Raw genomic sequence first — 12,196 nt, forward strand, 5'->3', positions numbered from 1 at the left:
CGCAGTGCTCTGAATTCTTCTGTGGATCAGTGGATCATGAGTAATGATTTCAGTTTCAGCTCTCTGACCAAAATTGGAGCATTTTTAAAATAGAATTCACTCTGAACTTTAGTGAGGTCTCAGGCTCTGCACAGCTCAAGAAATGTGTGAGAAAATGAAGGAATTAGTTAAAAGTGCATCATCTTCTGTAAAGGAAGTCCAAAAAATTCTGCGTGAGACTTGTTCATAATTAGCATTTAAATGTTAAAAAGTTCTGTATATAAAAGTGCAGCTTGGTGAGGATCAGTGTAATATTTTCCATGTTCTGTAGTGTCTTCCAACTGTGGAGTGGCCATAAATTGTTTCAAACACATGTCTGATAGCTGTAAAATTTGCTGATTAGTCACATCATGTTAGTTAAGCAAAAGGCAGATTTGATAGAATATTTCTGCTGTCAGTTATTGTGCCATTGCTGTATTTTAAAATATCATGTGAAAAACTAAATATTTGTAGATTTATTAATTGTGTAATTGGCGTAAAGAAAACAAATCATACTTGAATGTAATAAAAATTATTGTCCTTTTAAATTTTTTTTCAACTTTTTTTCTAAAACTGCAGGTTTCATAGCGTTCCATCTAGGTCAAAATTTGCATTTTTTTTCTAAAGTGACTACAATATGAGAGAGTTGCAGCTCTTTTTATTAAAAATCATTACCAGTGCTTTACCCATATGTTGAATTTTATTTTAAGTATTCTATAACCCAAATATTAGAAGAATTAAATGTTCAATACAGAGTTGGAATACCATAATTTTTCAGAATAATATTCAGCATACACTTAATTTCTATTAGGCCATTGGGCTTGAAGCTCAGACTCAGAAATTTAAATCTATATTTAAATAGTCTCATGAATTGGATTGAATTTAGGTGTGTACTCATTAGATGTCTTAAATTGGGGGCTGTGCACTGAGTTTGTGTTGTGTTTTTTACACTATTTATTATGAATATGAATTTGCTTCTCCAGGACAACTGGTGACTGTTCAAATTGTCACTTAAACATTGAATTTTATCAGCTTTGTCCCAGGAGCACTGCTGGGGGGGTTCTCACTCCTGTTGGCCTGGCAGTGTGATTAACAGCAATAAACTGATTAAAGGGCTCCATCTTCTCCCATCAAAGGCAGTGCCTGTCTGTGCTATTGATTCCAGGGAAAAAGGAATCAATTTAGGATTATTAATTGAATAATCTCCAGGGGGACCTATAGCTAATATTTTTACCAAAAATAATTGGTGTTGTAACCAGGATTTCTGCTGTTGTGTGACCTCTCCATGTCTTGGTTCCCTCTCTCACCTGGGCAGCCAGTGCCCTCCAAGGCCAAACCAGGAATATTTCATGTACAGCTGTCCTGGCTCAGACCTGAAATCTGCATCTCCTGGAGTTCTGTGTGTGCTTGAAATCAATGATAATATTGCATTAGCACAGTTATTTTAAATGTAATCCTTACGTGATCATTAAATGATCCAGGGAGGCCCTTCCTGAACTGAGCATTGTGCTGCACCTCCAGCAGAGTGGTTCAGATGCTGTTCAGCAGCTGGAACTTCATTCAGTAATTACAAGTTTATAAAAAGTGAAAGCCACCAGCAATCCCTTGAGTTGTTATTTGAGAAATATATTTGATGAATATCATTCTCTCCATTTTTAATATGTTCTTTGCCAAATATATTCTTTTTTTTTTTTTTTTGCATTCCATATCCTCACTCTCCTTGCTTTTCACTCTGCTTGGCCAAAAAAAAAACCCGACAAAACCCTAACAACAAACTCAAAAAACATACAACTTTTATTTTATTCAGTGACCTTATTCCAGTATGCAGCTTCTGGGTTCTTTTCTTTGCTTTGCTTTGTTGCCTCCTTTTTAAAATTTAACCTTGTGTCTTTTTTGTTCTTCCTTCCTGTTAGTTTGCTGTGGGCAACTGCTAAAGGAAGCTGTTGCAGACAACACAAAACTTGGAGAACTCGTTAAGCCTTACATTGACAGTGGATGCCCAGGTAGGGCACATTGTTGTCTCATTACACTGTAGTTACGAATTTGTAGCAAAAACCAAATTGTGAGTGAATTTTTGTCGGTCGGATTCTAATCAGGGTAACCTGAAAGTCAATTAATTCCATTTATTCCATGGGATTTGTAGGGCTCTGTAACAGAAGTTTGATTTCTAAAGGTTTTTTTATATCCTCAAAGCAAATATTCACTGTTGTAGCAAAATTCAGATTTCTTGTGCACATCTGAATTCCATGTTTTAATCTCTAAATCTAAATTAAAATTCTGGTATCAGTTCAAACTGTTTTTAAAGCACACTATTGTGTCAAACTTCTTTCAAAGCACAATAATATGGTGTTTCATTTTATATTTGGATGTTGACTTTTAGAATGCTACCATAGTTTCCTCTACTTTCATGTCAATATTTTAAACTTAAAATTTCTTTGTACTTCATTTCTATCAGCATTTTTGATTGTGGGAGGTGACTGCCATGACAAATGTTGGGTGTACTTTGCTTTTGGAAGGTTCTGCAGGGATTTCAGATAAATCATAAATACTGTGAGCTCCTGAGGGCAGCAGTTTAAACCTGTCTGTCTGTTACAGTTGTCCTGCTGTCTGTGTGTGGTGGGTGTTAGAAATCAGAGAATATCTGTAATTAAAGAGGAGAAGTCATGTTGCTGGAGGGTGGAAGAGTGTTTATTTTGCCAAATTGCAATGGCCTGGGAGAGGAACTTTCAGTGCTGTCTCTGGCAACAGCCCAGATGGTTTCCAGTGGTACAAACACCAGGAGACAATTGTGCTGAAATGGGGAAATCTCAGTTAAACTTCAGTATTAATGGAATTTTGAGCAAAGCCCCCCAGAGCAAAGAGAAATCTTTGTTGTCCTTTATTTTTAGCAAAGAAGTGTATTTGGTAAGGTGAAAAGCTTGAAAATCTCCTTTGTTTGAGCACAATAGTTAAATTCTGAGGCTGAATTAGACAGCTCTGAAACACAATCCTTTAAAATTACCTGAGGTTAAATCAAGGCTCCCTTGATAGCAAAGCCAGAGATTCAGGACTTTTCCAAAAGATCTTTGGCAGCCTGCAGCTTTGGGGGCGCCATCCCTCTGCCAGGCACTTTATCAAGCCACAGAATAAAGGATTTTAACTCTGAACTCCATCTGCAGTGCATGGGTGGCATTTACCCCCAATGCAGTGACCAGCTCAGAGCATTCACAGCAGGCACCACGCTGCTGGGAGCTGCTCTGGGGCCATGGGGATGCACAGCAGGAATCTCTGCAGCCTCACAGGGGAAATTTGGGTCCTCTGGAATGGGCACAGAGATCTAGGAGGGGATTTTCTGAGTTTGAGATACCCAGAATGGGCATTTAACTCAAAGGGAGGAGATCTCAGAGTACGGCGTGCAGTGGGTCTGAGGTCTCCAGGTGTGGCAATAATTCCTTCCTTTTTGACCTGAATGTGGCTGGTTTTGAGTTCAGTTTAACTCCCACATGGAGATCCTTTTAAGCTCTAGCCCTGACTTTCATGGTATCCGTTAATTTCAGAATCTTGTGTGCATGCTGTAATTTCTGCTCTGGGAGCTGCTCTGGGGCCATGGGGATGCACAGCAGGAACCTCTGCAGCCTCACAGGGGAAATTTGGGTCCTCTGGAATGGGCACAGAGATCTAGGAGGGGATTTTCTGAGTTTGAGATACCCAGAATGGGCATTTAACTCAAAGGTAGGAGATCTCAGAGTATGGTGTGCAGTGGATCTCCAGGTATGCCAGTAATTCCTTCCTGTGTGATCTGGTTTGACCTGAATGTGGTCAAACACATTTGAGTTTTGAGTTCAGTTTAACTCCCACATAGAAATCCTTTCAAGCTCTAGCCCTGACTTTCATGCTATCCATTAATTTCAGAATCTTGTGTGCATGCTGTAATTTCACTGTCTGCTCATCTCTGTGGAGAGGAGGATTGTAAATACCTCACTCTCTAAATTTCAGTTATGGCTGAGGTGGGAGTTTGGATGATCTGTTTATTTCAAGATAGCTCCTTTAAGAGCTTCCTTTACTAAAATGTTCTTTGTGTGTTTTATAAACTTCATCTTAACCATTAAAGTTCCTTAAAGGAGATGCATTCCCAGTACAGTAAAATAATTGCACAGACCATAATTTTTAGCCAGTCCTAAAAATATGAACATCCTTAGTCCAAGGGAGCTGCTTTCATTTCAGGAAAATGAAATTGAAGTTGTAATTCCTTTCTTCCTCCAAATTAGAAATTATTTCAGATTTAGATTAATTTTTTTAATACAGCATGCGCAGATAAAGCTGTACAACACTTCTGAATATTAATAGGGATCATAACTATATTTCTGTGCATTATGCTAAGAATTCTCCCTTAGATTTGCTGATATGCACATATATATTTTATTTGGTGGGACACAGCACAAAATTAAGGGCTGAATAAAGATAAATATCATCCAGCAAAACCAGAAATAATAAGTTCTGTCATTTTGCTAATCCTCCTCTCCCAGGGATAACAAAGAATGAATTTACATTAGTAAACACTAACAAGAATTCATTACTGCCCTCACAAGAGGCTTGGAGAAAATGGAATAACACAGGGCACTGAAGAGGAAAGGTGGGCAAAGAATCTTTGCATCTTTGCTCTCTTGCTGCAGCCAGGTTGAAACAGAGGAAAAATTCTCCTGCTGTGATTGACTATTGATAGTTTCCAGAAAATCTCACTTGCAAAAACTCAGTGTAGCCAATAGCAGACAGTGCTGGAAGTAGAAAAGCAATTAGAACTTCAGCCTTTCCATTGCATTTCTGGTTGTTGAGAGGCTTAGCTGTTCCTGTGGGTGGGGAACCCTGCAAGTGACGTTCCACAGAGCAGGGGAACCAAAGGCAGAGCAGGAAAAATGTTGTTCTCAAACCATTACTTGTCAAATCGAAAGCAGTGCCATAAAATCTTGAGGACATGCCTCGTATATTCTTAAAATGCTGCCCCAGGGGACTGATCTCAGCGTGTTTCCCTTCTTGTGGACAGCACTGATTGCATACAATTGGTCATTTAAAATGTGCCAGCAGGGTGTGGTGTGGTGCTGTAGGAGGCTCAAAGCCCTGCCTGCTCAGAGCTGACTCATTATTGAGTTTTTGAGGCTGCCCAGTGCCTGTTCTGCCCCAGTTCTGCTTGGCTAACCCAGATTCTTCATGGCTTTAGGATCCATCCACATTTTCCTGTACTGCTGCTTCATGTTTACACCATGTATTTTCAGGAACAGCCCAGACAATTCTGTTTTTCACCCCAAAAGGTAACACAATATTCCCATTGTCAGTATTTTCTGATGATTGCTGTCTCATAAAGCCCTGTTTTTTGTCAAAATCCTCAGTTTTGTGTATGGTGATCTGTTTTACCTAATGCCGGCACCATAGATATGTTTGAGCCCATTAATTTTTTAATTCCCGGGACATTCTAGCCTACAATAGGTGCACACTAGATATTGAAAAATGCATTTTTGGGGATAAGTTCAGACAGCTTTCTGCCTGTCATAAACACAGAGCTGTGCTTTGGACAACCACCAGTCTGAAATGCAGAGACTGTTCCTTTAGGAAGTTGTGGTTTCACTGAGTACTGGGTAGTTATTATTCACTATACTCTGGACAGAAAATCACCAACATTGGAGTCTAAGGCCAATCTTCTGGTCCCTAACTCCAGTTAGATTAACTCTTGGTCAATAATGCTAAATTCAGCACACACCATTTGCTTGGGCAGCCTGGGAAGAAATGGAGTAAGAGGTGAGTGCAGTGGCCAGGACCCTCCCACAGGCAGCAAGACAAGTGCCATAAATTAATTTATTTGGTTTGATTCCTTCTGAAATGTTCTGAGGAGGCAGTTCCATAAACTTGGCCCTCCCCTGGACAGATGAGACCTGAAGGAAACCTTCAAACAGAATTCCTGTCCTCAGGTTGCTCCAATTCTGAGGAGAGCTGGACACGTCTCACTGAAAACATGGACAAACATTAATTAAAAGTTCCATCTGCATGATCTTTGATCACCATCTTAAAGATGTCTGTCAGAATTTGATGCCCTGGGAGAACAACCAAAAAAAAATGCAGAAAGCATTTTTGATCTCCCCACCTAAATGTCCCTGGTGTTTGCATTGTATTAATGAAAGGACAAGCAGAAACATTTTGGGGGTATCACAAAGGTAGGGAAAGTCATCAGTCAGTTGGAATCTGCATATCATTCTGTCCAGTTTTTGTGGTGAAATAGCATGGAGTGATCACTGCTAATTAATATATCTGTTTGTGAAGCTGTAATAAATAGAGCCACGAAAAGTGAGATGACAGGAAAGCAGAATAAAGGAAAAAAACACTCCCAGACCAGTAAGATTCTGCTTTTCAGCTAGGAGAACTGCTATTAGTTTGGGTGATTGGGTTTTTTCCCACCAAAATGAAGATTCAGGAGGTAAGAGGACTGATTCATGGAACACACACAACATTGCACTGTTTGCAGCCTGTTAGAGCCGAACACACACAATCCGTGTAGGTTTTTTCCTCTCCCTTTTTCTATATTTTTTTTTAAAGTTGTAGTATCTGAAGCTGTCCCCAATGGCAGTCTGCACGTAGGGGGTAAAATCTGGAATTCCCTAATTTCTCCTGTTTTCTAATAAAAACTATTACTTGTACAAACACAGATCTCCCCTTATTTTAAATTGCAGCGGTTTTAAAGGGGTGCTTTTCGGTGCAGCCTCTGAAAGTTGGGGGTCCCCTGGTGATTGTGATCACAGTCTCACTGAAAACACTTTGCTCTGTTGAGGGTGGGTTTGTTTTTTGTTGGTTTTTTTTTTGACATCAAATTAATATTCTCATCACTGAGCCTGAAACACAGATTTGACAATAGAGCAGCTCCTCTTTGTTAAGAACTCGCCGAGACTTCCCGAGTTGAAAGGACGAGTAAATCTTGATATCTGAGGGGGTAAGCTCAGTTTTTATTTCTTGTTTTTAAGAGTGCTGTACTGGAGAGCTGCAAGCTGTCTGAACATTGCACAGACCCTTTGGGAGCTCCATTGGTTTTCAGCAAGCCTTTGCATGCAGTGTGTTTGTACTGGCTGAAGACAGCGCATGGCTCTCTAAATAATTTACAAGTTGATTAATAGACTCACATGGGTATAATTAGAAGAGGGAGAGACAGCAGCTACAGTAACGGGTACAGTGCTTGGGGGAACTGGAGACTTTATTTTTTTTAAAGAAACTTTCTAGGGTGCTGGGCGTTTGAAGATAAGTTGGGAAGAGCTCAGTGCCTCTTCTCTTTTGAAGTGGAAATAGGACAGTTTGAATCCGTCGAGTTTAATTTTTCACAAGCTTTAGGGGCCCTGCAGTGCAGCTCCCTTTTTATTATTGAAAAAAACTCTCCATTTTTCTTTCATTTTTCGCACACATGCACACACACAAACACACAGAGTCCAAACAGGAGCTAATAAACAAATCGATTTTCTACTTTATTTAAGTTGGTTTTACGGCAATTCTGTAGCTCCCTTAAATGTGCAACTTGCTCACAAATAAACTGTGTAAAGTTACAGAGATATTTATGAATACACCACGCTTTAATTTATGCATTTTTAAAAAACCTTCACCTCTGTTTGACAATGCTTTTGAAGTAGCTCCGTTTTTCAAGTCAAACTTTTGACTTTTCCTCTGGGACTGCTACAAAGGTTTTTTTTATGGAAAATAGGTAGCAGTCTTTTTTCCTACTAGGAGAAAATTGGTGGTCAAGAGAACATAATAAAATTTATTTATTTTTATCTTCTCTTTTAGGTGGCCATATTTTTATATGAGATGCAAGGTTGTAGAACAGAAAGTTTTAAATGCAGACATATAGGCAGTAGGTTGTAATTTTCTTCCCCGAATTTTACTTTTTCATGTCTTGAATAACTACAAGATGATAAGTCAGAATTCCCTTTTCCTTTATTTGAAAATCTAGAATGTATTTTTCTTTATTCCACAGTCCAGAGTGGTGTTTCTGTCTGGCAGATACTCAGGGCTCGAGTGAGCCTTGATCTACAAAGATATTTTTAAAGGCCACCCCACTTAGGAATAAAAACAAAGCAACCAAAAAATTCCACCCCAAAAAGCCAACCCTGGAAGCCAGACCAGGCAAAATAAATGTGATTTGATTAAAGAGAGGAGTGCAGTTGTTTTCTGGAGCAATTGTGATAATCAGTCAGTTCATGGATATGGTCCTGCCTATGTAAAATGGTTTTGCAGTGGCATTCACCATTCCTGCTGTTGCTGGAGGATCAATATTCCAATATTTGTGCCACAAACCCTCATGGATTTGAGTGAAGATGTGGCCCTTGGCCATTTGGGGCCTGGTGGTTGTCAGGGGCATTTAAACAGCAAAGTACAATATAAATGTGAAGAATTAATCTTTTATATTTATATTGATCTTCATTGCTGACAGTTATTCTTTAAAATTTAGGGAAGTGGGGGTTCCTTTCCTTTCCTTGCAGCTCTGTCTCCCCACCAAAGGGCTGCTAACCTGAATTCTGGGTGGTTTTGAGTTTGGGGTGGAGATATCATAGGAATCTTTATACAAAAAGCCAGAAGGAAAAGCACATTGCATGTTGTCAGCATCCCCCTTTTTTTTTGGAGTTTACCATAAAATCCTGGGTTAGGCTCTGTTTCACGGGGTGTAATACAAACAGAACCAGGCTGCTGCATGAAACAGCCTGACAAGGAAAACATGAAACAGCTTTGGTGCATCTTTTTATATTTTTAAATGTCCCTTTAGTGTGGCTAGGAGGTGTCAGGAGGAGACAGAGCACAGGGCAGGATCCATCCCAGCCTGGGGCTCTGGAGCAGGAGCTGGCAGCCCTGGCAGGGGTGAGGAGCCCCTTCAGGGGCACCCTCCCTTCTCATCCCGCAGGAAGCAGGATTTGGTGTAAAAAGCCACAATGTTTTTCACCAATTTATTCCTTTTTTTGAATATTATCACTGTCAAGAAGGGTTTGTAGGTCAAATTCTGCGCTGTGTTCTCCAGCAGAGCTGAGCTTTTAGAAATGAGGAGGAAATAGGGACTTGGTTGACAATGGAAATGAGGAGTCCAGTGGGTTTGAAGTGTAGCTGTTCTCTGTCCAACTGTAGTCTCTCTGTAGAAACAAAAGGAAAAGAAATACAAATATCCCTTTGATTATGATTATATATGATCGATAATTTGGGATTGTACCTGCTTTAGAAATAGTACAATTTCCACTTCGATACAGCTAATTCCTATTTTAAATGACCAAAAACCTAAAAAACCAAAAATGAAATCAAGGAAAGACTGGTTCTAATATATGCTAACAAGCAGAAATATGTTAGAGGCGGAAATTAAATATTTTACCACATTATTTGTTTTACTGTATTAAAAGAATGACTCCGATTCTTGCAGAAGCCCTTCTCAGCAGTGTCACAGGAGCGAGTGAGAGGGGATTTCTGTAGGAACGGTCCCTGTGATGGATCGATCACCGCCCGCAGCGGTGCGAACCCGCGGCGGTGCCGGTGTTTGCTGTCCCTTCTTCGAACCCGACAGAACCGGAGATGCTTTCAGTGCTTCCGTGCCAGCCCGGTGCTGCCGGGGCTCCAGGAGGCCTCGGCAGCGTCCGGAGCGGGCGCGTTTTCCCCGAATTCCCGATTTTTCCCGACATTTCGGCGGCGCCGCGGCCGCTGCTGCCCGCGGGGCGGGACCGGCTGCGCTGCCCGCCGTGACCGCGGGGTGGCGACAGAGAACGGCCAACGGGCCGGGCCGTGCGGGGCCGGGAGAGCGGGACCAGCCCGGGACAGCACCGGGACCAGCCCGGGACCATCCCGGGACATCACGGGCCGTGCGGGGCCGGGAGAGCGGGACCAGCCCGGGACAGCACCGGGACCAGCCCGGGACCATCCCGGGACATCACGGGCCGTGCGGGGCCGGGAGAGCGGGACCAGCCCGGGACCGCACCGGGACCAGCCCGGGACATCACGGGACATCACGGGCCGTGCGGGGCTGAGAGAGCGGGACCAGCCCGGGACAGCACCGGGACCAGCCCGGGACCATCCCGGGACATCACGGGCCGTGCGGGGCTGAGAGGCAGGACCAGCCGGAAGCACCGTGGCAAGCGGACCAGCCGGGCCATCCCGGGACATCACGGGCCGTGCGGGGCTGAGAGAGCGGGACCAGCCCGGGACAGCACCGGGACCGCACCGGGACCAGCCCGGGACAGCACCGGGACCGGACCGGGAACATCTCGGGACAGCACCGGGACCGGACCGGGAGCATCCCGGGCCGTGGGGGGGCTGAGAGCGGGACCGCACCGGACAATCCCGGGACAGCACTGGGACCATCCCGGGACAGCACCGGGACCATCCCGGGCCGTGTGGGGCTGAGACACCGGGAGTATCCCGGGCCGTGCGGGGCTGGGAGAAGCGGGACCGCACCGGGACCATCCCGGGCCGTGCAGGGCTGGGAGAGCAGGACCAGCCCGGGAGCACCGGGACCATTCCCGGGACCATCGGGATCCTGCGGGGCTGAGAGCCCCGGGACCACCGGCATCATCCCGGGACTGCGGGGCTGAGAGCCTCGGGATTATCCCGAGACAACCGGGATCCTGCGGGAACCCGAGAGCCCCGGGAGAGCCCCGGGACCAAAGGGATCATCCCGGGATCTTGCGGAGCTGAGAGCCCCGGGACAATCCGGGATCATTCTGGGACCACGGGACTGAGACCCCCGGGACCCTCGGGGTGGTGGGCTCGGGGCTTCCCGGCACTTCCCCCCGGAGGAGCCGATCCCCTCTCCCGACCCCAGCCAGGCGCCCCCGGTGTTCTCCTGCCGGTGCCCGCTGCTCGCAGTTATTCACGGTACCGGGGCCGGCTGCGCGCAGCCCTGCCCGTCCTCATCCTCCGAGGATCTGCCGAAATTATCGATCAGCCCACGCCATGGTAAATCACTGCAAAATCATTCTCAAACACATTAAAAACCAATTTATACAGTCTCAATCGATGCCATCTCAGTGCCTTTATACGGGTAAGAAAACAGAGTAGAAAAAGGCAATTACTCATCGTGAATCATCCAGAGTTTCTAGAGCAATAAATTAAGGAAATCTCACGCTTTGCTAAATTTGGGGTTTCATGGACAATTCAGGAAAGTAGCATTTGGCAGTAGCTTGTACTCAGGACAAGATGTTACCTGTCAACTACTGGGATCAAGCCTCAGGCACCTGAATTAGCTGTGAAAGTCTTCAGACCTTGCTAAAAAAATCTCTCTAAGCAGGATAAAGCATAGATGGACAGTATTGTCAAAAGGACCTTTTAGAGCACAAAGCTGACAGAATTTGGATCTGTAAATGCATTTATGCTGTACTTAGAATCGAGGTTTTTATAGGTTTGGAGAAGTGAGTTCATACCCTTCAAAAGTCTGTTTTAAAGGGAAATACATGGAGGAGGTATCAATTTAAATATGATAATTGTATAGCTCGGAGCACTGATAGCATTGAAGTTATTGGAGAATAGTGCCCTGTAATCTCTCAAGTGGTGTTTTCCCCCTTTCAGGCTGTGCCTTTAATGTTCTATTACTTTTGTCTGGAGCAGATGGTGTGATTTTGTAACTGATTGCCTGATTTTGTAACTGATTGCCTGATCCTGGTTTCTGTTAGTCCTGCAGATCCACGGATTGGGGAAGAGCTAATGGGCCACACTCCTGTGAGCTTCAGGAGGACGTACTTCTCATGAGAAGCACCTGAAAAAAATGTGCTTTTTATCTATGGAAACCTTTGAAGCTCTGAGAAGTAAATTTATTTTTTAAATGTTCTGCTGGAAGGTGCTGATTTACAGCCCTGGAGGTGGAAAATCTCTGGGTGTCCACGCAGCAGCTCCAGCACGAGCAGCAGCACTTTAAACCTTGTCCCCTGCCTGATCAAACCCCTGAAATGATTAAATCACTCCTCAGATCCACAGCTCCCAATTCAGGGGTGTAGTCTTGATCATTAACGTGGTGAAACAGGCTGGGAGATAAAGGAGACGCAGAGTGTGGGTTGGTGTAGGCACAGACGAATTACATTTCCATCTGGAGCTGATTTCCATCATTCTGCTGCTCTTCCATGCCTGGGGTTTGCTGTGGTCCTCAGCTGTGCCTGATGCTCTCAGGAGTCACTGCATCTTTACTTCTGAGGGGTGAATTTTACTCCTG

At 43.9% G+C, this 12,196-nt stretch overlaps 1 protein-coding gene across 6 annotated transcripts in view; it reads left to right on the forward strand.

The window, feature by feature from the left end:
* The window catches only part of AK8 (adenylate kinase 8), a 69,088-nt gene that overhangs the window by 27,359 nt on the left and 29,533 nt on the right, over positions 1-12,196 (forward strand). For all 6 annotated transcript variants that reach the window (XM_030961366.1, XM_030961365.1, XM_030961370.1 and 3 more), the window contains one exon: positions 1,932-2,021. In XM_030961366.1, coding sequence (XP_030817226.1) covers positions 1,932-2,021 — 90 coding nt within the window. The remainder of the gene's footprint in view (positions 1-1,931; positions 2,022-12,196) is intronic.

The sequence above is a fragment of the Camarhynchus parvulus genome, chromosome 17, assembly GCF_901933205.1.
Source record: "Camarhynchus parvulus chromosome 17, STF_HiC, whole genome shotgun sequence".
Taxonomy (NCBI): Eukaryota; Metazoa; Chordata; class Aves; order Passeriformes; family Thraupidae; genus Camarhynchus; species Camarhynchus parvulus.